Source organism: Schistosoma haematobium, chromosome 7 (genome assembly GCF_000699445.3).
Source record: "Schistosoma haematobium chromosome 7, whole genome shotgun sequence".
Lineage (NCBI taxonomy): Eukaryota > Metazoa > Platyhelminthes > Trematoda > Strigeidida > Schistosomatidae > Schistosoma > Schistosoma haematobium.
Genome location: NC_067202.1, coordinates 5,439,135 through 5,463,442, shown reverse-complemented (window position 1 = coordinate 5,463,442; position 24,308 = coordinate 5,439,135). Strand labels below are relative to the sequence as shown.

The following is a 24,308-nucleotide window of genomic DNA, read 5'->3' as shown; positions in this document are numbered from 1 at the left end:
GTCTTATCGTTATCGTCACCTTGACCTTAATTATTTTGATTAACCTATTATTGTTATTACTGCATTCCACCCTTTACTTATGTCTTATATTCTCATTGTTTTATTCGTAAATGCCCATCATATCATCTTATTCATTTTTTACGTCTCTATGACCTTTAATTATTATAACAAAAACATTTTCATCATCTTATTATATTCACTAAATCTATTGTTATTATTCGTATCATATAATCTAGTAGTGTAATCTTTCTATTAAGTCATATTGGCTATTCGTGTCCATATTTCCTGATGGAATTAGTAGTTTAACAAATCGTTTTCATATATATATATACGATTGTACAGCTTGATACTAAATTCGTTGAAAAGAGATCCCTTCGCTGAACTTCGTGTTTTTTTTTTTAATTTTTAATGTTCAAATGGGAATTATCTGTCAACATAAGAAGATTGTCGGTTTTGCTGAGAAATATGTCTCAATGATTGGTAAATAATACATATGATACCCAATCAAGTTAAACTGGCTGAAATAGTTGTTCAATTAGGTCCTGATATGACAGTTAGATCGGTTGGAGGAAGATAAGACTAAAAATAGCTAATAGTACTTGGACTGTGACGAAAATGAGATGTTTTCCTCAAACAATGAGCATTTTTAATGACTTGGCCTATCTATAACAGCAGGAAGTGGTTAGAAAATATTCATCCTACAAATAGCACTCACAGATTTTCGTCTACAGTAGTAAAGCTTTAAAAGTACAGAATTAAAAGATCAAGAACTACTCACAAAAACGCTGTGTATGAATGATCTCAAGTAGTTTTCCTTTGGGTTTCGCAGTCATCCATTTCAGGTTTTCAAGCTTACTAATAACTCAGTCACTTTTTAAAATGCTTTAATAAGGGGGGGTATCCTACCACGTTATGGGCGACCGGGAACTGGCAAATGTCTATATAATTTTAACAGCATTGAAGATCATCCAACATACCTATGCTCATGACACACATGAAAGTAGACGGATAATGTTCTCATAACATTACATTCAGTTAAATTATGAACAGCTGTTTAAACTGAAATCTAGTTCCTCAACTAGGAAACATATAATGTAGAAATTTTCAAAAATACAGTTTAAGGGATTAACTAAACTTAGGGAGTCAATTATGCAGACGATGGTTCCAGGTAATCGACAAGAAACCCTACCCGACCTAATTTTCGTGCAATCACATACTCGTCAAAAAGGTGTCCTAATCATCTTTAGAGAACTGATGCTCATTTACAGATTCATCATCGTGTGACCTAGTTTCATAATCGGAGATGTTACCACCAAACTATCCCAGCCATTAAATAAGAGAGATTAGTTCAGCGAAAAGAGTTCTGCTTTCGGCGAATTCATTTTCAAAGCTTTACAATCGTAAATATCTATACTTATTTTTACAGGATGATAATAATACTGATAATAAACTTCTGTTATGCATGGTGACAGTGAGGTTACATAAACAAAGGTATTAGAAAAATTTTTTAAAACAAGGAAAGTTTAATAATCGTTTGATTGTTATTGGCTTAAGTATTCATCAAAAGATAGATTGGAAAAGGATGGCTCAGCATAATAAAATAAAATGTTGAAACAGAGATGAAATGTAATTGAAATGATCGTGGAAATAAAAACAAACCAGTTGGGGGGTAGAAGATTTAAAGGAAGATGAAAGGTGAAGCAGATGACTGTAAAGGAACAAGAGTATGAAAATGAGAGAAAATTTTAATACATTAAGACCATGGTAGAAGAAAAGGTTGTAACAGTTTCTTTTGCACACACAATTCTGGTTTTTCCAGATGTATGGCTATTGCTTCGGCAATGCAGAGAAGATGCAGTCTGATTGTCTTAGGAAGGCTTCTACTTACCTTGTAGATTACTTTGAACGCAGAGTCTGTCTTGATTGAATGACCTGCGTTCACAAGATTTTCGATTATTGACACCATTTCACGTTCAAGGATAGAATTACACTTAACAGGATAATTTTTTGGATATTTTTCTGAATATCCCAACACTATGTGCACCATTGGTTTGGAATCAAGGTTTTCCAACTCCTCTAGGTGGATCCTCCGCATCCACCAATCCGGTTGAAGCACCGGACATTTTATTTTCGTCCTCCCCCTTCGCGAGCAGGAAGTCAGTGGAACTTCCCTAACAGTGGCTGTATACGCGTGGTCATGTGAGAGTATTTCGAGAGGGAGAGCTGATTCTCCTCACCTTCAACCGTAGCAAGGCAAAGTGCTCCTTACAAAAAAGGATTTCGTCAAACAAAACCTTCAAAGATCCGACATTTTTATAAACACTTGGTGTAAAAAATCTAAATAGGACCGGTCACAAGCTGATGTCACTGGTTGCACAAATATTGGTAAACCAGGGAATAAACAATTGATTATGGAAACCATTTACATTATTCAATAATCAATGGACAGATATGTCATCTTTACATGAGATTCATGTCAACAATACAAACATCTACCGATTGATCAACAGGATAGAGTGACACAGACAAACTAATAAAATCGTCTAAGACGATAACAACATCAATTGAATTATTTAGTCATTTTAATATTTGAATTTACCTGAAAATGATGTGGTTTACCGCATGCATCTAATTTTTCAATTAATGATGATGTATGCAAAAAGTGTACATTTTCATCTTGACCACCATGGAATATAAATAAATGATATTTATTTGATGGCATATTTGAAACATAATTCATTACGTTACCTTTACTATTGAGGAAAAGAAAACGAACAAACAAACAAACGATGAATTGTAGAATTACAACACAAGAATAAGACTAATCCTAATGTAATAAGTTCATAAGCGAGTACACGTATAATTTGAACTAAAATGCATATATCCAACAACACTAAAAAAAACTGGATAAAATGTTCACTAGCAACGTCATATTAACAGTGTTAGAACAACTACAGTTTACAGATTGTATGTCTTCGCATTCTGCTATCACGTGCTGCCTGATTTGCAACAGCACTACTCCTAAATGAAATCCAATCAGAGACAGATAATAACTTATACATCAAACTAATCTCCATAGAACCATTTAAACTAAATACAAGATTCTATTAACTGTTGTAAAAGTAAACCTACCAATAAGCATCTGGATTATCCTTAGGTAGACCAATATATCGTTCTGTGTATGCGGTATCATATAACGTCCAATCAACCACCGGAGAAATAGCTATTGCAGCTTTATATACATCGTGATATAGCATTGCAGCCATCAATGACATATAACCACCTAAAGATGGAAAACAAAAGAAATTTCATCATCATAATCATTATCAGAACCGTAATACAACATATTTTGTATTTTAAAAAAATGATTACATTTGCAATAGACAAATTTAATTGAATAGTTGATAAAGAATGGATGGAATGTGGCTAGCAGTGGAATGCAGGACGCGCATTTCATCTAACTTAGGAGTCGTCAGATGGATAAAGCTACTGAAATGCGCTTCATGGACTAGACTGTTAGCCAAATTTTATGTATTCCTATAATAACTGATGTCATATCGAGGTAATTCGCACAAAATGCCCAAATATGCCAACAACGAGATAATCTAAACCATTTATAATTCAATTAATTGAATAGTACTAACAGGCAATTGATTTTATATAAATTATTCTTTGTACCATCTAACTCTTTAATATTTCTTCTTTGATGTTCGCTACTTGAGATTCTTTTTTTGAAGAGAAATGTTCAGTGATGATCTTAAACAAAACATTAATAAGTCACTTGACACATTAATAATTTATTCAATACCGATAGCACTGTGAGTTCTACACTTTCGATGATAAACGTATTGTGCAAATGGTATATCTGATAATCAATCGCTTAATCCGATTTCCTAGCCGCTTGCTCATAAACCCAGGCTAAATCTACACGGTAACTTGAACACAAAGAAAGGAGAAGTCTGAACAGATTGCTTGGTTCCAAAGTTAATTTAATTACAGACAAAAAGTATCTATAAAGTTACACACGACCTTGAGTTCTAAACATTTCTGCAACAACACTAGATATAGTAAAAACGTTGGCGGCTGTTTAACCAAGACCGCAGCAGATGATTCTGCATTTTCTAGATGTCTCTGAAAAGATCCTTAAATATAGGATGAACAATTTCATAAGACATTTAAAAAGTATTACTGAACTAGTAGTAGTGAGTCACAGAATGAATGTTAACAGTATGAATTCATTTAACTGTGACTAAATTCTATAACCCGGTATAAGACTTCTTATCGATTAGCAGTTATTCTCTTATCAAATCAACATTTTTAAGCAAGTGTAATCCATAAGGTTAGTATATGGTAAGAAGTGCGATCTACGATACACATTTCACCTTATTTGGGACTCGTTGGCTGAATATACAGCTATATCAGTGTTGATGTTTGCGTTAAGATTCGAACCCAATACTTTTCGGCTCGAACACTCAATGCATTATCGATTGAGCCACTATCGGGTTTAGAACTAAAAGAAATTGCAATACAACACTATATCGAAACAATCCACTGAATATATAAATATTGGCAGCAGAGACTGAACAAATTGCACTCCAAAATGATTTAATATTTATTTAAATGCATAAAGATTGGTGCAATATGTGTGCGCTAGACTACATCATTCGATATGTGTACGTGCTGAAATACTGCACGAGTGCCCGAACCAAAGCAGGTCGTTTTCATAAGGGGACATTCCTTGAACCTCTGACCCAAAGGTCTAATCCACAAATCAGTGAAGCGAAGTCAGAAGATTGGGTGCCATAATAGCCGGTTCGTACGCCATTTGTTCCCGCAAGATTATAAACCTAATGCGCACAATTGGTGTGGAATTAAGGTTTCTCAACTCCCATTGGTGGATCCTTCGTACCTATCAACTGAGTTCAAGTGCCGGATATTTACTTTTCCTCCTCTCAATTTCGTAATGAACACTCTGATTAGATAAGGCAGTAGGACCTCACTGACAGTTGCTACATACGCGTCGCCATATGTGAGCGTTTCAACAGATAGAGCAGACTCTCCCCACTCTCGGTCTAATCGGGGCATTTAGGGGCTCTGAATACCAAACAACGGGAAATCGTAAACTATTACTAACAATAAAATACTTACATATTGACATATGGTCAAATAGGAAAGTTGTTGACTCATAAAAGTTATATATATATATATATATATATATATATATATATATATATATATATATATATATAAAGACGATAGCCTGCTTACCAAAGGAATAGCCCATAATAGCAACACGTGAAAGATCAATAAGTCCAGTGGTTTTGGCAGCATACTTTAAAAAGGCCACATGATCATCAAGTTCTACCTGACCCTGAATTTATTTTTAAGAAAATAGAATATGATATTTCAATGATGAAAGGAGAGAACAGGAAAGATGTTAACCCTCGCAGATTGAAGGGATTTATAACTACCACTTACCTTTATGAGCGATGTTAGGTGGTTGAAGAGCGATTTGAAAAAGAATACCAGGGGTAGAGAATATCAAAGTGTGATATCAATAAATGACATTAATGACTGCTAGTCTGAGCTATGTTGGTAGGGATCTGAACTAGTTGTCTGAGATCCTTGCAGTAACTCTAGTCAATGATTTTAGACGCCTAGTGACAAAGCTGTGGATTGATCAAGATGGTGCAGACACATTTGCTATTTATTTTATTCTAGATCTTCAGTTATCTTCATATATAACTTTTGGATTCGTTTTCTTGAAGTATCTCCTCAACGTTTCGTCCTTTTCATCACCATTATTAAAACTATTATCATTTAAAACCCGTTACTAATCGCCTTGTTAATTTCATCTTGTTGTACTAATGTGGTATGAGAAATTGAACTAATATATATATATATATATATATATATATATATATATATATATGACTGACTGATAGATGGAAGGTTGTATCAAAAGATCAATCATCATTTTCGAATTGTGTAAAATTACGTTTCGAAAGGAAAACAATTCAAAGAGTTCACATTATATTCAAGCGTATTATAAATGGCGTTTCCTGTCGATGTCAAGACACTTAGACTAATGAACACATATTACTTGATTAACAGAGTTTGAGATTTAGATAAATGTAACATTGGTCACTACTATTCAATGATCAGTTATTGTAAATATTTGTAAATGATTTTCAGTTTAGATGTACCTAAAAAGGAAACTAGACTAACAGAAGTTTTGGTGACCTGAAAGTATGATCAAAGACTATAAGGGACAACAAGTTAAGGTTAGTTATAGATATACAAGTTGTTTTGTGAATAGCTTTTGATATGTTAGCTTGTTCTGTACACCTCGACGTTGATCGGTCCTTATTGACCTTAAATTTGTCATTGTCTAATTCTTTGTTTTGGTTTGTATCTCCCACTGGTTTGATTTTTGTTTCTATGTTTGTGCATAATTTTCCCGACTGGTTGATAAATTGGATTGATTTCAATGTGCTTGTTGATTGCTGATTGACCTGAGTGCCAGGCTTCTAAAAATTCTCTGGTGTTTTTGGAATTTCTTCTGTCCAAGATTTCCACATTTTCCCAATCGAATGGCGTTTGACTGCTAATTGATGTTCATGTAGGCGAAGGTGAAGGGGGTGTCCGCTTTGTCCGATGTAGTGTTTTTCGCAGTTGGCACAAATATAGGAACAAAAATCGAACCAATAGGGGACACAACCAAAACAAAGAAGTAAACAATGACAAATTTAAGGTCAATAAGGACCAATCAACGTCGAGGTGTACAGAACAAGCTGTGAAACATATATGGAGAAATTCGAACACTTCACTTCTATCTGAAGTTTGTGCTGATGATGCCGTTCAGAAGAACGATGAAAGCTCCACGACCAAACCATCCACCTGAGCTACGAATCGTCTCCACCATCTCACACATAAACTTGATTTAACATTTAGATTATGAAGAAGTTCAAGAACACATTAAAATAACTGAAATCAATGTTTCAATGGGACAAATTAATTTTAAATATTTATTTATTATTTCCTATCTATGCATTTTCTGTATTATGTAAATTGTTCAGTTCAGAATTTTATATCATGTTCACAAAATGACTTAACTGAAAATAAGAATATAAACCATCGTAAAACCAATTCTGTCTCCTAAAGATTAAGCGCTTGTTGTGAGGACTAAAAGTCCCAAGTTGTGGATATACATTATTGAAATGTTCAATATTACAACAAAACAGCCATCTAAGACTTCCTAGTTTTTTAATAGCTGTTTAACTAGAATAACTCCATGATGTGAAATTATTAACATTACTATTAAGAAAATGTCCACCTATATACTAGGATTAAATGAGGGTTATAAACCTGTGTGAGGAATTAAGATTATGATTTACAGTTCATGGTTAGCATTAGGAAGGATTTGAATGTGACCAATTTGGTCTCGTGTGTTGTTACGGGTGTGATGGCTGATGTCACTTCCCGGCTGCCCACACCGTGGAAGGGTATTTCTTGAGGAACCTGAAAAGGAAGTTGGATTAGTGTTGGTCTTAACGACATGAAGTGTGAATGCAGAGCGCAAGGGACAACTGCGTTGAGGAGTCTCATACGGCCATCCAGTGCTTCCAAGTTCCAAATTTGGTCTAGCTTAAATCAACTTATGAATTCAACTATCAAAATATAATTTTAATTATTTGTCAACTTACCAATCGATTTTTAATATGACCATCGAAATTGATACCACGATTAGAGGAACCACGACAATCACATAGAAAAACAGCATAACCAAAATGACAAAATAATTGAGCATGAGCAAATCTATTTCAAGTAATCAATAGAAAGTAAACAAATAACAGTGACAATCACTAAATAAATTATCGATCATTATCAAATATTTCTTTTCAACAGAAAAAAACAACACATAAATCGAGAAATAAGATCGATAATATGAGCTACACAGTAAAAAGGGTACTTTTCCATTTCACATAGATTCGCATAAAAGTAGAAATATTGGATATCAGGTAGGTTGGCAATCATACTTGGCTTCTACTGATTATGTATTAGCCTAAACAACTTTGCTTCGTTTCTATTGATTTATCAGTCTTGTTCTTCGTAACGAACAAAAATGAGTGTAAGTTAATAGGTATCTCAAAAAAAACTGGACTAATAATGGTTTAGGTGAACTAACAGTCAATGGGTATATGGACTCAGTAGCTAAGTGGACGAAGTAATGCCATTTGAAGTGAACGGTGTTGTGTTCGAATCTCAGAGTGAACATCAACTCTGAGATGCAGGTACATACAAATAGGACGAAACGCGCTTCCTGGATTCCACTGCTCGTCAATATCCATCTTTGCTTATATGTCAACCACCATTATAATTCCGAAGAGATCGTGTTGAGATGAACGAATTAACATTTAAATCTTTGCGTAATAAAATCCTGAGTAATATTTGATGCCACTATTTTCAAACGCCGGCTTCAGTGACTTGGATATATTTTCCAAATGTCACCCCAGATACTTTTACAGCATAAGTCTATTGAACTACCGAATAAAATACACAAATACCAATTGATATATACAACATTTCTAAACCTCAGAAAATCAATCCATTCCTTAGCAAATGATATGCAGTTGTTCTTCAGGTTATTTCTGATCGTCATCAAGCGACCGTCTCACTTGGATACTTCCGATCGGCTCACTATATCAGAAGGTACCCTGCGAAGACAATGGAAAGTGGTTGTGCAATATCATGGGTTGATTGCAGTTAGATTTGTACATCATGAGAGCCTGGCTCAATGGTATAGACAGTAAGCATTCGGCGTTGAAACTTAAAGTCCGGAGTTTGATTTCCGGTTGCGAGGTTATGGATGAGCACTATTGGATAGTCCCATACTAAGGAGAAATAGTCGTTCCATGTTTCCAGACATTTAATGGCTGTCTAACTTGGATCGATTTGTAATCTAAATGAAATTCAACAATCTTCACAGCCCAATACTGACACTAAGCATTATTAACGGAAATTAAGTAATCCCATGTACATTTAAGTACTCCTCTATTTTTTCACAATACTATCACTTCGTTTGAGTAGTTCATACTTCTGATGACTAGTTGTACTATAATTTATGTATATTAAGTTTTCAATTAACCATTATATAAACGACTAAAAACTAAGACTTACACAGATCTTGAATAACTGCCACGAACAAGTTGAATACCTGGACCACCATAAACAAAATGCAAAGTTGGATAACCAACAACACTAACACCATTGACCGATGATACAGGTAACAGTCGACTATGATTACAATTTGGCACAAATAACTGTCCATATAATATTGATTGTGAATTGCTAAACTCAATATAATTTGATGAGTATGTAACACTAATACTACTACTTATATGATCATTTATACATTCATCATTATTATTATTTTGTAATGTGAGCATTCGATCTAAATTATTAAATATATCACATCGAAGAACTAACGGAGGATTAGTTGGATAGAATCCATTGAATGCATTATAATGCCATACTATTGAATTAGTTTATTGTTGATATAAAAAAGAAGAAAAAAAAATTCCAGGGTGAATTTATCATAAACATTACGAGATATGCGGAATATTAGATAAGTAAAACTGTGAATCTACACACAGAGTGTGACTCAAAACTGAATAGGAATTTGTACTTAGTAGGTGATTTACGTCATCTTCGGGAGAATTAAGCCTACGAATCAGATCCTAATTTAATGAACAGCAACTACAAAGATGATATCCTCCAATAGTCTATGACTTCTAATCGTGTTATTTTACTGCTAAACATTTGTATATTAGCAAATTATTTTATAAGATACCAAACCTATTCTTCTATCTAGTGGTCACAACCTTTGATATCAGCTCATTCAGAAGCTCGAATTGACAATTCCATCTTGTGGGCAGCCATAACTCAGTTAGATCAATCGGTATTCTATGTCTATATGTTTCAACGAATTAAAACTCGTTCAACGCAATCCAATCTGAATTCATAGCAATGTCACATCAATTATGTCACTTAGTGGGTGATAATACCCAGGTGATCAAATTCAAGTCGTTCATAGCTCGAAAAAGTGGCCCAAGAACTAAAAAGAGTTTGAGAACGAACAATAAAATAATGAATACAACATTAACTATTTATAAAGTTCACACTACGTGCTACCATTTTTATCTATTTAATCTGTGAAACGTGTGTGGCATTAAATCAGATATCAGATTAACATCATTGAATTTTTTAAAAAAACTTAAGGGTAAATACAGTCAAATGTGTTTTTTAGATTACTGAAAACGTGATAAATTACCGCCTCATTAGAACTTATTATTCTTTACAGAAAAGATTAACCACTTAGCCTGAATGATTCTTAGAACAAAATGACTAAATACTCTGAAACCGTTGAAGATGCTACGATTGTAGCGGCCACCTAAAAGTTGTGATCGGGCTTACTCATCATCATTACTCTATCAAACTGTATTGGCGGGAGCGCTTGTTCCTTCAGGTACTAACATGCTAGGTAGGTAGCTGAACAACGGGAAAACTGAAGGCAGATAATGAAAAATCCAACAGTAAAGTCATGCTGCCGACTGTACAGTGGTGTGACAGCAGTAAAGTGTTTGTTTCAGGAAACCAGTATCTGCAGCGATGGTTCCTCCTCATAACGAACCAAGTAGTTGTCCCTTAGGCTCTGCCGTCAAGCGCCCAGGAACTCAAACTATTCCTAGTTTAGATTATTGTTCAGGGACTCCAAGGAGAAGTATTCTTCCAAGATCTGTGGTGCCACGTATCACGCATGCCCGACCACCGATTACCACGACGCACAATGCTGACTAGTTTTGGAGATGGATGGAAGAAATTCAGGGGTGGCCAAACCAAAACGAGGCATCAGTCCATAAAATCACGAACTTTCGGTCTGAGCCATGTTGGTAGATGCAGACTAATTGATTGGGGTCCGCGTGACTATCGTAACCAATGGTTGGAGACTCTGAGTGACATGGCTTAGAATCGATCACAATGACGTAAGTGTATACGCACTTTGTCTTCCTCTAAACTGTAAGATTAAAATTGCTTTATATCTTTCTTTCTACAAACTAATTCCTTCTACCTGTATTATATCATTATATGCAATCTTTCTTCCATATTACCACCATTGAAGTAGCCACTTTTATGAATATGGTGTTCATTTTGTTGTGTTAATGAGGTATGGCAACATGGACCGATGCATATATGTGCCTGGTCCTATGTTTTAGCTGGCTGACTGACCTGCTCCACCTAGATTTCTCGTTATTTGTAAATAGTTGAAAGACAAGGATTTATAATTGACTGAGAATTGAGTAGCAACTTATGTAATCTTTAGCAAATCCTTTTACATGGTGACCAAGTTGCGATGTTGCTACGAGTCTGAGTGACGAGACATTGTGTGAGATACACGGAAATTTTGGTTGGTAGAGGTGGTCGATAAAAAACCCTGACTGATTTAGGTTTCATCCTAGATGCTGCTTGTAAACACGTTGTACCTGTAATATTACAAGAAACGATACTTCCTGGCGAACTCGGTTTTTCGTCATCCAGTTTTCGGTCAAAGACACCCTTCGAGCCGCAAATAACCTCCTGCAGGACTGGGTTATACTTACAATTGACTGATTATTGAGTAGTGACCAATGTCTTGTTTATCAACTTCTTTTTAGTGCTAATGTATGCTAAATAACACAAAACCTAGATGAATGCAGAGTTCCCTGTTGACTATCTCCAACAATCTAATGTCTCATCAGAGTGTAGGTAATTTCAAGTCACTTGGACTTGTGACCCCATTGCAACTTGATCAGTAGAGTTCCATCAGCATTAAAAACAACTTGATAAGTATGATATTGGTCGCTTATCATTCAGCAATTAATCAACTTTAAAGAATATATTCGGTTGTAACAGAGACAAAACAAGCACCTGAATCTTAAAAACTTGTACAATCCGCCACCACACGATACAGTAATAGTGTTACAAATCGTAGGATTCAAATACAAAGTGATTACAATCAGATTTCAGATGAGAATACATGGAGGATAATAACTTTAAAGGTTGTTACTAAGTTTGAATTCTTGTACAATCAAAATTTCTTACCATGTTTACGAAGCCATGCTATATGTTGTAGAATTGGTTTACGATGTTTATTTACAGTAATACTGGTACAATTATTTGTATTATTTTCATTATTCTCAATAATAACTTGACAAATTTGAATGCCAACAAGTTTATCTAAGCTGCTTGATTCTAGGATCATAATACCAGATTGAATATTGAATGCATTCAATTCATAAGACAATGGATATGGTTTCATTAATAAACATGAATCATGAAACAATGGATCCAATGTACTTTCAATATTAACATTCAATGATAACGATGATGATGAATTGTGTGCATTTTGAATGGATTTCATTACATGAGTATCATTGTTGTCGATTGGAAGGTCTAACGTTAAACAATTTAATGGACCTCGATCACTTTGATTTCCATAACTTACGGAATATCTACATAAATTTAGGATAAGAAAGGGATTAAAGTAAAATAGAGAAAGATATGAAATTGGTTATACGTTTACCAAATACTTAGGCGTTTATGCATACAAAAGACAGATTGTGGCTAATAGAAGAAGCAACGATCCATGCTACATCCCTATTTCGGACTTGGCAGAGGAACATGTAATGAACGAGAATACAGGTGGTGACAACCGATTGTATATGAACACGAACCTAAAGATGGCTTGGTAAAATATGAGAATACACTGAATTATACATTCATAGATTCATTCGCGGATTGGTTGAGGTTAAATGTTAACACTGTTGGATGACGGCTAAGTGGTCTAGAGGTTAAGCGTTCGCGCGCGAGACTGATAGACCCTGGGTTCGAATCCCGCGGGCAAGACCGTGGATGCGCACTGCTGAGGAGTCCCATACTAGGACGAAACGGCAACCAGCGCTTCCAGGTTTTTAGTGGTGGTCTAACATCAATCGGTTCACAATCTCAATCAAAAATAATAATTCATTTGCAAATTTCCATCATTTGCCCCTCATATTCTGTATGATTCTTCCAGTTCACAATTCCTTCATATTTTCGCTTCCATCCTCTACAGCTCGATCTTTTTGGCCTTTTGCTGCCAGGTTTTCCACTTCCGATTGATGTTGCATACTACTTATGTCGATAGATATAAGTAGCATACACCACAGACAAACCTACAATCCCAGAATCGATGTTCACTAAGGGACTTGAACCCATTATCTTTCGCCTCAGAATTATCAAATAAAGGAATAATTCAAACATTTATTCATAATAATATCTAAATCTTGAATTTTTCAGCATCAAACATTGACAATTATTACTATAACAATTAATAAACAGATTACTTGAACAAAAACTTACTTACATGTGTTTCAAAAGAGGATGTTCCCTAAATCCTTCAAAATAAACAAATTTATTATCTTCGTCCAGCCAAATCTATGAGGAAAAAGTGATAGGTTTAGGAATAGAAACTTCACAAATAAAACATTTATATACGTGAATGTTTATTTATTCTGTTGAGATTACGAACCGATAAACGTTAAATCACTATTGAAAACTTGGAAGCATAGGACGGCCATCTTATCACAATATGAGATTCTTCACGGGTACGATTCCGCCACCCCTCATGCAAGATTCAAACACAGGACATTCAGCTTCGTGAGCGAACATTTAACCTCTAGATTACTGAGCCAACATTCAACGGTGTTAATTCCTAACTTCAACCAATCCACGATATTGCACGACCATCTTCAATTACTTTAAACGGGTAACTGCGTCACACCGAAGGTCCTGGTATCGAGCCCTGTGTGTGGAATCATGGATGCGCACCGCTGAGAAGTCCCGTGCTAAAACAAAATGGACTTCTAGTGTTTTCAAGTTTTCAATAACGGCTTAGCTTAGATCGGTTCGTGATTTCAATGGAATTCAACGATCTTCACAACCCTATACTGAAGTCTACTTATTTATACCCAGAATGCAAATAGCTGTAATACAGTGAACCAGAACTAGCACTGGAATTTAGGACTGGTACATCATTTTATTTGGAGCTCATCAGTTTGATGTACTTTTATTCCAGTTTGTTACTTGTAGTGAGACTCGAACGCAATATTTTTACTTCAAACACCAACGCACTGTCTAGTGTATTGCTGAATCCAGATAGCTACTAATTTATTCAACGGGTCTGATGTTCATAACATCATTGGTAAGAGTTTGAAATCATTCCAATGTTGGTATATAGGGCAGAATTTTGATCAGTCCTTGTTGGTATATGTGTGGATCCCATGTGGATTTTCTCGGCACACATAATTTGTCACATTCTCTTTCAAACAAATGAACTGTGATTTGCAGTGGAATCCTGGACAAGTGTTTTGTCCAATGCGTTCAAAAAAGCTGGTTATGGTGAAGCAAATCGAACAGGATGTATATCTCTCCCAACAAAGATTAATCAAAATTCAATCTTGCATATCAATAGCTGGATAATTCGAACCCTTACTAGGAATGATATAAAGATTTAATAAATTTCATCATGGAACTGTAAATGAAGTTTGATAAACATTGGGAAATCAGAACACAAACGAATAGACGTTTCTCGTACACGTTTGAAATTTCTAGATAACCAACAATTCTTGACAAGGAATAAAAAAAGACCCCAAGGCTTTTAGATAATATAATCAACCAGAGAATAATATAGAATCTGTCAAACAGTTAATAATTTCATGAATTGATAACCCTGATACAATAATCCAATTTCATTTTCTAGGCATTCACTTTTTAGCTTTACCTCGATCTTGAAGTTCAGTATTCTTTTCAATACATATCTTCCCAATCTTTTGACTCAAACTATGTTTGCAAAGATTGGCCAGTCTTTTTATCATTCCTAATACATTATTTTGACCTCTTTTTTTATTTACATCACATAGTGGTAGCCGGTTATGGTAACTGGGACCAACCACATCTTTTCCAAGCTCTATAATGATAATGTCAATCTGTTTAGCTAAAATATCATGGCTTGATTATTCTTGACTAAAGAAGAGTTGGAATTACTACTATTTCACTACAATAGATATCCGCAATTATAAAGAAATAACGAAAGCATTATTTTGTACAATTTCTCACTAATCTTAACAAGATATTTAAATATTTCAATCTTCACTCGATCTTTATCATTGTATTTCTTAGTATAGACCATATTAGTGTAGTTATGGTCAAGAAAATGATCAGAAAACCTGAGTTGAATTGGAGTACTGAAGAATAATGATAAAATGCTATTCAATTAACAAGTTATTAACTAAATACCAACTGAAATTCATTCAATTCTCAAGTATTAAAAATAAGTAAGAAAACGTACTATTGATTGATTACTGAGTAAACAGCATGTTTATCGAGTCCGTCTTAGCGTTGATCGAGCTCTATCGATTATGTCACAATATGGTCACTAGTTTTGTAGTGATGTACAGTGTCTGAGAGTTTCTATAAACAATCTCGAGCGGAAAGTTGGAGGGTGAAGGAGAAAGTTTACTTGGTTAAACCGAATTATATGTTTGCACACTCATATTAAGCCTATCATTGGTTTATGTCTCATTTCCTAGAAAAAAACGTCACTTCTTGACCAATGACGCCCACTTATCCTTTGGCAATTTTTGACTGGCCTATTGTATCTACCTTTCTCTCCTAAAAAAAAATAGGTCTGCTTTTCGAATCCAACTGAAGGCGTTGGAATTGGTGGCACATCTAAACTAAATGATTGAAAATTATGTGTACTATGTTGAAATGGTAAATGATTGTAGATAGTTCGGCTTAACTTAGTTATCGTGCTAGTTAGCAAATGTAAGTCATATGTAACTATCTGAAATCAAAAGTAAAAATATAAAGCAAATTTCATAAATGAAAGTAATTAATTTACAAAACACTTTATAGAGAATTTAGAAATACCTGATTGCCAGTAACCTCCCAATCACCATCGGTTAACTGATCAACAAAAACTTGTTTAGCTTGGATAAGGGTTGCAGTTTGTTCATGTGTAAAAGTCTTTCCATTATTGTTATTATTACTTGACGTTTTAGGCCATGAACATTGTATAAGATATAAATGTGTAAAACCAGATCTATGTGAAGCCCAAATAAATGTACAAGAATTTTCATTCGTAAAATCTGATGATTTGTTCATTCCACTTGTTGAATGCCATGGATATTTCAGAAAAGTTAAAACGTCATGAACCTAAAACAGTAATTTTGCAAAAATATTTTAAAAAATGGAACAACACTTGTTAACATAGGCACTTAACACGATTTGAAGAAAAAAAACATTTTTTTTAACAAGTATTAATTATGGATGGTAGTTGTAACTGTTTAGTTGTCTGTAAAGTGGAAGGATTTTTTCCTCTTGCAAGAACTGGGAAAGAAAATAGATGGATGGTGGTATTAGTGACCTGAGAACGTGACGACTGTAGATTATGAGACAACTGCTTAGGCCCGGTCACAGTCTTTTTGTACTAAGTTTTATATGTGTTAGATTCATACTTTTAAAGGTTTTATCGCCGGAGATCTGTAGAGTAAAGAGAGGTGTATTCTTCTTAGAGTCGACCTTTTATAAGCCTTTGGCTCCGTTTTGAGAAGACACCATTGCTGTAGATGCTAGTTGTTTGAGGTAACAACATTACTACTGTCCCACTCCTGGACGGTCGGCAGCACAACTTTGCTACTCCCAGTTTTTCCATCCTCAAGCTAATCTACCAAGCATGGTAGTGTAGTGAGGACTATCGAATGTATTTGAACACAAAATTACAGCACATCTTAGTAAAATTTGAGAACTATACAGTAAATGCTTAATTTGCAAAATATCAATCAACTGACTGTTACTTCTGCAAATACCAGTCAATCATATCAGATTTCATTGTTCCTGCACTTCCATACCAATTTCCTTCTGTTCCCGTTCTTTCCTCCTCGATCTTCTGCTGCCAGACATTCTAATCTTGACTATCGTTCCATACTACTCATGCCGATATAAGTACCACTCACCATAGTAGTACCTAGAGGGACAAGCGTTACGTCAATACAGTTTGATAGGGTAATCACGATGATCAAACCCAACCACCCCTTTGTGAATCCACCGTTCCCACCAACCCGGATTAAGTTCCAAATATTCACTTCTCCGCCTCTTAATTTCGTAAACAACACCTCGATTTGAGAAGGCAGTAGGAGTTCTCTGTCAACGGTTATATGGGCGTAATCATATGAGAGCATTTAGGGAAAGTGAGTGAACTATTCTTTCACCCCCTCGGTCTTACCAGGGCATTTTGGAGTTAGGTTTAGTGAACATCTTGCTAACGAGTGAAAACTAGCACGAAAGTTAAATCTAGCACTTCTTACCAACTTCATACAACTACCTAACGTAAACATACTGAGGTAGACTAACCATCGAACGACAGTTTCCTACCCCATTTCATTTAGTTTGGTTTCAACAGTTAAGCAGTTATTAACACTGGTGCTCATATAATGTGTACTTTAAAGTCGAGTACCAGTACTTCTATGTGATTATTGAGTAATGGATTGGAAGAGGACATGGCTGCTATGGGGCAGGACAGAATATACTATATAAAAATGATTCATCAACTAATCGACACCTCCTTTAGGAAAGAAAATAATTACCACGTTATAAATCAGATGACTGAAACTATAACATACACTACAACATTGGTGATAATATGACGTTTAGAAACACATACAAAATCAATCATAGCTTCGATAATTTAAAGAAAAAAACTGATTAACCATGCTAACCAAAAATTCACCGATACAAAGATTTTTCATGAAATTTCTGCCGGTGTTGTTATTGTTTAGGGATGAGATAGTAAGCATTATGATTACGAAACTATTTACCACAATAATTACAAACACTTTTCACTTCATATGAAACAATTAGCCTATAAACTGATAGAAAACCGTTTACGACAGTACAGGAGGCACCAGATACATATGGGCCGCGTAAATCATTAGATTTATGTAAGGGCTGGGATATTGTTCAGGTGTCCAAACCGAAATAGATGGTTTTCTTAGGGGGCCACACCCCAAGCCTTTGATCGAAAGGTCTGATCGACAAGGCAGTGAAGCAACGTCAGGAGATGCAGTCTCATGATAGCCGGTGACCAACGATCGGTTCATATGCCATTTGTTCCGTCAGGATCATGGAGCCTATGTGCACCATTGGTTTGGAATCAAGGTTTTCCAACTCCTCTAGGTGGATCCTCCGTGTTCACCGACCCGGCTAAAGCGCCGGACATTTGCTTTTCACCCTCTCAATTCCATAAACAACACCCCCGCCACGAGAAGACTTCCCTTGCAGAGGCTATATATGCGTGACCATGTGAGAGCATTTCGAGAGAGAGAGAGAGAGAGAGAGAGAGCGGACTCTCCCCACTCTCGGCCGTACCAGGGCACTTGGGGGGTTTACGACAGTAAGGCGTTTGCCACAGACAACCAGCATTTGTAGTGACACCATATTTTGACAACGACAGGAACGGGTTAGTAAAGGTCAACCGCATATGTAACACACCTTTCCCATAGCCTCACCAATTTCCATTGAGGAAAATAAGGCTTTTAAAGTACAGCGCTAGCACATCAAGAAATAAACACAACAAAGGGCATATGTGACAGACTGATCACAGATAATTGACGATTGGACTTTGCAGATACGCTTCCAGGTGATCAGTATCATCTCACCCACAATCTAAATTAAACTTCATCAAATGTTAATTGCACACAAAAAAAAGTATGGTTTAAAGTCGAATGAAACGCTAATTTGTACTTTGATCAATCAATTCCATTAAATCAAACAAAGAATTAACTAACTGGTACTAATTAGCAATCAAATTCCCGATTCTTTTATGATTACTAAAATTTGTTACACATAAAAATGTAAGAAATCTCTTTTAAGTAATTTTTTCTATCGAAAATACAATTCTATATACCTTAACCCAAAATTTCGACTCGACTTCAGTCACTAATTCTATACATGGTGAAGTGAAGAATGAAGACGAATAATCTGTTAATGTGGATGTTGCCGATGAAAACGACGACGATGATGATGATGATGGATCGGGATGATTAACAACATCAGAGATAGGTAAGAAATTATCAACTGGGATTAATATGAGTGAAAGACGTTGTTGCAGGCGAGTGATTAGTTGACACCAAACACTAAAAATGAAATACATAAAAGAAAACAAATAAATTGTAAGAGATAAGAAAACAACAAGAATTTAATGAGTTCTTCTTTTCAAGAACAAACTGATTCTAATTAAGAGAACACTGTACAACTAATATTGTTCACATCATTCATATTACCTATAATCGACAATGAGCAATGTCCATTTCTGCGTACTTTTTTTCTTCTTTAAAGCGTATTTTTAAGGGAGGTTACATTGAATTTGGTTCGTGACTAACAGTAAAATATTCAATACAAGCATCACATCATCTTCTCTGAAACTTATCAGACAGGTTAACATTAACAAATCTTAGTATTTTCATCTTGAGACTTTTAGTACAGTGAAATCATTCATGTTACAAATGACTATCTATCTCTACAGTTAATTTCATTTTATTGCATAAGATTATTTACTTCATTTTGTGAAAGTATATTGAAACAATAAACCATACACACTTACTAAATCCATAATATTTATCTATTTAATTGTCTGAGCTATAGATGGTTTAAATATTCAGAAGCTTTATATTGTCATTCTGGAAATCATCAGCGCCTACTTTATGTAGAGAAATGAGCCATTTAGTCACTTTACAAGTATTAAGTTATTTTGTCCTAATGGCTTTAATCATAGTTTTAAGTACAGATGAAAAGTGGTAAGTGAAGGAATTCAGGATGCATGCTTAGTTCAATTTGAGACTCATCGCCTGCACATATATACATCCCATAGTGAGTTGACTGACTCCAGGACTCGAACTAAGTATCAGTCACTCCAAACATCACCTCAGACAACCAGATAGCACCATTAGACCTCATACTTAAAGTTTGACATATATTAAAGTATCCAGTGAACGAGTTAATTCAATTAGTAATTTACTAACTACTTTTATTTAGAATGAAGCATTTGAAAGAAGATTCTTTAAGTTTAGAAACCAAAAACGATAAAGAAAACGAAAGATTATTTCAAACATTTGAAACGCAATTCTTCTATTCATTAGAATATATTCTTATTATTAACTCTCTATCCAATGCTCAGTTAATTTGAAACAATCAAGCCCAGTCTTGGATTTGATACCTTATTTATTTATTTATTTAAACACATAAACATTGGTACAAGTAGGCACCAAATACATATGCGCCACACAGGTCTCCTTTGATATGTGTGAGGGCTGTGACACTGCCCGGGTACCCAAACTGAAGGTGGTTTTCTTAGAGGGCCACACCCGGAGCCTTCGACCTGAAGGTCTGATCCACAAAGCAGTGGAGCATCGCAAGGATATGCAGTCCCGTGGTAGCTGGTGGCCAACATTTGGTTCATACGCCATTTGTTCCTTCAAAATACTGGAGCCTATGTGCACCATTGGTTTGGAATCAGGGTTTTCCAACTATCCTAGGTGAATTGTCTGTATCTACTAAGCCGGTTAAAGAGCCGGACATTCGCTTTTCGTCCTCTCAAATTCGTAAACAATACCCCCACCAAAAGAAGGCAGTGAGTAGGACTTCCCTGGCAGTGGTTGATACCTAGAAAGATTACTTCCTTATGAACATATTTTTTCTTAATTGAGTAGTGAATAAATGAAAACTATTGATATGATATCAATAAACTGTAAGGATTAATATAGATCACCACATATAAAATTGTCTACCTTAAAAAGTTCAGGCTTAGTTGAAACAGAGCCCACCTTCCCACAAGCTTTTAACTGAAATATCTAATTGGTGTACATCACCAGAATACCTTTCAAAATTAGGCTACCACTGTAGTTAAAACCTATGGAATATCCAAACTTCTGTGATAAATGATTAATTACACCAACCTGATTAGAACACTAGACAACTCCTTTAACTTTCTCTCTCTCTTTCTTTCTCTACTGTGGTCAACATAACCTTTACGACAAAGTATTTCGGTAGAATTTCCCCACTAAAGGAGAGAAATATAAGGTCGTACATTAGGGATAGACACCTTAGTCAGATAACCATTGAAAATCAGAAAGCATTCAAAAGCTATTTCATTTTAGTATAGGACCCCTACGTAATATGATGATATGATCAATTTATTAGTTAGGAATTTAAATCATTCGATGTTGACTCAGTGATATAAAAAAGTATGCGCCTGACTTGAATTTCTTGATATCGATACGCAGTAAGTAGTAACAAACGTCTATCCATGATATAAACTATCAAGAACAATAATCACTGAGGAATTTCAACCAAAACTTCTCCGCTTAACTTCATTAGAAAAAAACTTACTTACGCCTGTTACTCCCAATGGAGCATAAGCCGCCGACCAGCATTCTCCAACCTCCTCTGTACTGGGCCTTCTTTTGTAGTTCCATCCAATTCTTGTTCATTTTTCTCATGTCTATCTCCGTTTCCCGGCGTAATGTGTTCTTTGGTCTTCCTCTTTTCCTTTGGCCTTCAGGATTCCAAGTGAGGGCTTGCCTTGTGGCAAAGCTGGGTGCTTTCCTCAATGTGTGTCCTATCCACTTCCTGATTTCTTTCTAGACTGGGATCTGGTTTGTTCTCTCCCACAGTAGGTTGTTGCTAACGGTGTCTGGCCAAAGGATCCGAAGTATTTTGTGTAGACAACTGTTAATAAACACCTGTATCTTATGCATCATGGGTTTCGCAGTTCTCCAGGTTTCCGCCCCACATAGTAGAACTGTCTTGAAAATTCTGACCTTGGTGTTGGCTGACAGACAGTTGTTTTGAGTTGCAGATGTTCTTCAATGGTAAATATGATGCTCTTGCTTTGCCGATCCGCGCCTCCACATCTGCATCAGATCCACCCCGTTCATCAATCATGCTGCCCAAATGTGTAAAGGTTTTTACATCTTCCAAATGTTCTCCGTCAAGCGTGATTGGATTGGTGCATGCTGTGTTGTATCGAAGAATCCTGCTTTTCCCTTTGTGTATATTGAGACCTACTGCTGCTGTGGCTGCTGCTACACTGTTCGTCTTCTCCTGCATTTGTTGTTGCGTTTGGGATAGAAGGGCCAGATCATCTGCGAAGTCTAGATCGTCCAACCGCATCCCAGATGTCCATTGTATCCCGTGCTTCCCTTCAGATGTTGACGTCTTCATGATCCAGTCAGTCACCAGGAGAAAGAGAAAGGGTGAGAGTAAGCAACCTTGCCTGACACCGGTCTTTACTTCGAACGAGTTTGTCAACTGTCCTCTATGCACAATTTTGCAGTTTAATCCATCATAGGAATTCTGCATGATATTGACTATCTTCTGAGGCACGCCGTTGGGATGAAGAGGCTTCCATAGTGTTGTTCTGTCTACATACATAACTAAATGAATCCTCTTTATATAAATCTAATTGTTATCTAATAATACAGACAGGTTATTAAAATTACTTACTAATTCCCATCTGGTGTCCAACCAGCACGAATTAAATATTCAAAATTCGGTAAGTATTGTTTTAAAGGTGAACGTAGTGCAAGAGTTTGTACATTGAAGATCTGATAAAAGAAAGTAAAAAGAGATAAGAACCCTTATTTTTTAAAGAAAACTTTGATTCATTTGTTGATAACGTTGAAAAAATAAGCAAGAAATAATAAGGCTGATCGTTGAATTTCCTAAAGTTCTAATAAGAAGTAGCGATCAATCGAATTCGAAAATGTATCCGATGTATTCATTATGAGCATTATTGTTTGTCATATCAGCACCCCAACTTTATATGACTAGATTTATTGACATCTAACCACCACTACTACTCAACAACATCAATCAAAAAAGTCGTCTATTTGTAGTGTTATTCTGCTGAAATGCTGTTTCATTTTTTTAACTGTGAACACAACTGCATCTATCAAAGTATATATATATATGATTTTGTTTCTGAAATTGAAGGACGCCTAGTCAATTGATACAATGCGTGACAACTACAGTTGTATAAAGATAACCTTTAATGTTTAACAGAAGTGTAACATCTAGCGTTTCCGAACATTTTTCCGTCCATTTAGCGGGCACGTACTGTATATAAAAGTATAAATTTCACTGAGGTCTTCCGTCTAATCATTTAAAGGAATATACACATGTCTACTGTAGCGTGTACCCAACTGGCCAGATGAAAAATCAAATAAAGTGAAAGTTAGGACTTGAAATGAAGTCCTCAGTGAAAATCACACTCTTTTATGCAGGATCCACACAATAAACAAATGTGAAAACACTAGATATTCCACATACATTGAACATTGGGAGGCCGGTAGGCTAAAAATTCACGAGAACATGTCCTATTCCCTCGAGTCGGTTCATTTCAATTTCGAGTTGACGCTTATCGTATCATCAGAAATGACAATAAAAGCTGTATAAATTAATCATCTAGATAAAAGGATGAAACATCTTCTGATCATTAAAAGCATTCACCTAAGCGATAAATCTTCATTTAGCCCTCTATATAATCATTAACTAAATAAAAAATAAACGATTGATGGATGAAATCAATCGATTTCAAAGGATAGGATTTCTAACTATTGCAATTCAATGACAAGACAGACTTCAGAATGTAAGCCTAATTATAATGAACGTTTAACAGAATAATAATAATAATAATAATAATAATAATAATAATAATAATAATAATAATAATAATAACTACTTGACAAAAACTCATTCATCTGTAGTCAGCTGAACAAAGAAAAAAGCCAGTCATACTCACTTTACCCACTGAATCCAGTTTAAACTGGCATATTTTCAAATTACTACTTGCATTTTCAGTGCCTGATTAAGACAGAAAGAAATATAAGATTAAATAAACACACACAGCAAATGAATATTGGACAATCTATTTCTAAACAAATAGCATTATATAAAGATAACATTGACAATTTTTCAGCAATGTGCTCACTGGTGACTAGCTTCAAGATATAACACCTCTGGAGTTATGGTGAGAATCTATGAAGTACAACAATATCAGATGAGAGACAATTATTCACTGCAGACAATGGGTTAGGGTTGTACAGGATCGTGAGATGAATGAAGCCAGATATTAAAGTCACTGGATGCCGTCTCAGTAGTTTAGAGGTTGT

The 24,308-nt window shown here is 35.4% G+C and overlaps 1 protein-coding gene across 1 annotated transcript in view; it reads right to left on the bottom strand.

Moving 5' to 3' along the window:
• The window catches only part of DPP8 (dipeptidylpeptidase), a 36,005-nt gene that overhangs the window by 1,435 nt on the left and 10,262 nt on the right, over positions 1–24,308 (bottom strand). Inside the window, exons 8-18 of the mRNA XM_051217860.1 lie at positions 23,939–24,000; positions 22,642–22,742; positions 19,046–19,274; positions 16,012–16,296; positions 13,445–13,515; positions 12,142–12,551; positions 9,181–9,535; positions 7,707–7,818; positions 5,269–5,371; positions 3,133–3,283; positions 2,600–2,753 (exon numbers count right to left, since the gene is read on the bottom strand). Of these exons, the coding sequence (XP_051064288.1) occupies positions 2,600–2,753; positions 3,133–3,283; positions 5,269–5,371; positions 7,707–7,818; positions 9,181–9,535; positions 12,142–12,551; positions 13,445–13,515; positions 16,012–16,296; positions 19,046–19,274; positions 22,642–22,742; positions 23,939–24,000 (2,033 nt within the window). The remainder of the gene's footprint in view (positions 1–2,599; positions 2,754–3,132; positions 3,284–5,268; positions 5,372–7,706; positions 7,819–9,180; positions 9,536–12,141; positions 12,552–13,444; positions 13,516–16,011; positions 16,297–19,045; positions 19,275–22,641; positions 22,743–23,938; positions 24,001–24,308) is intronic.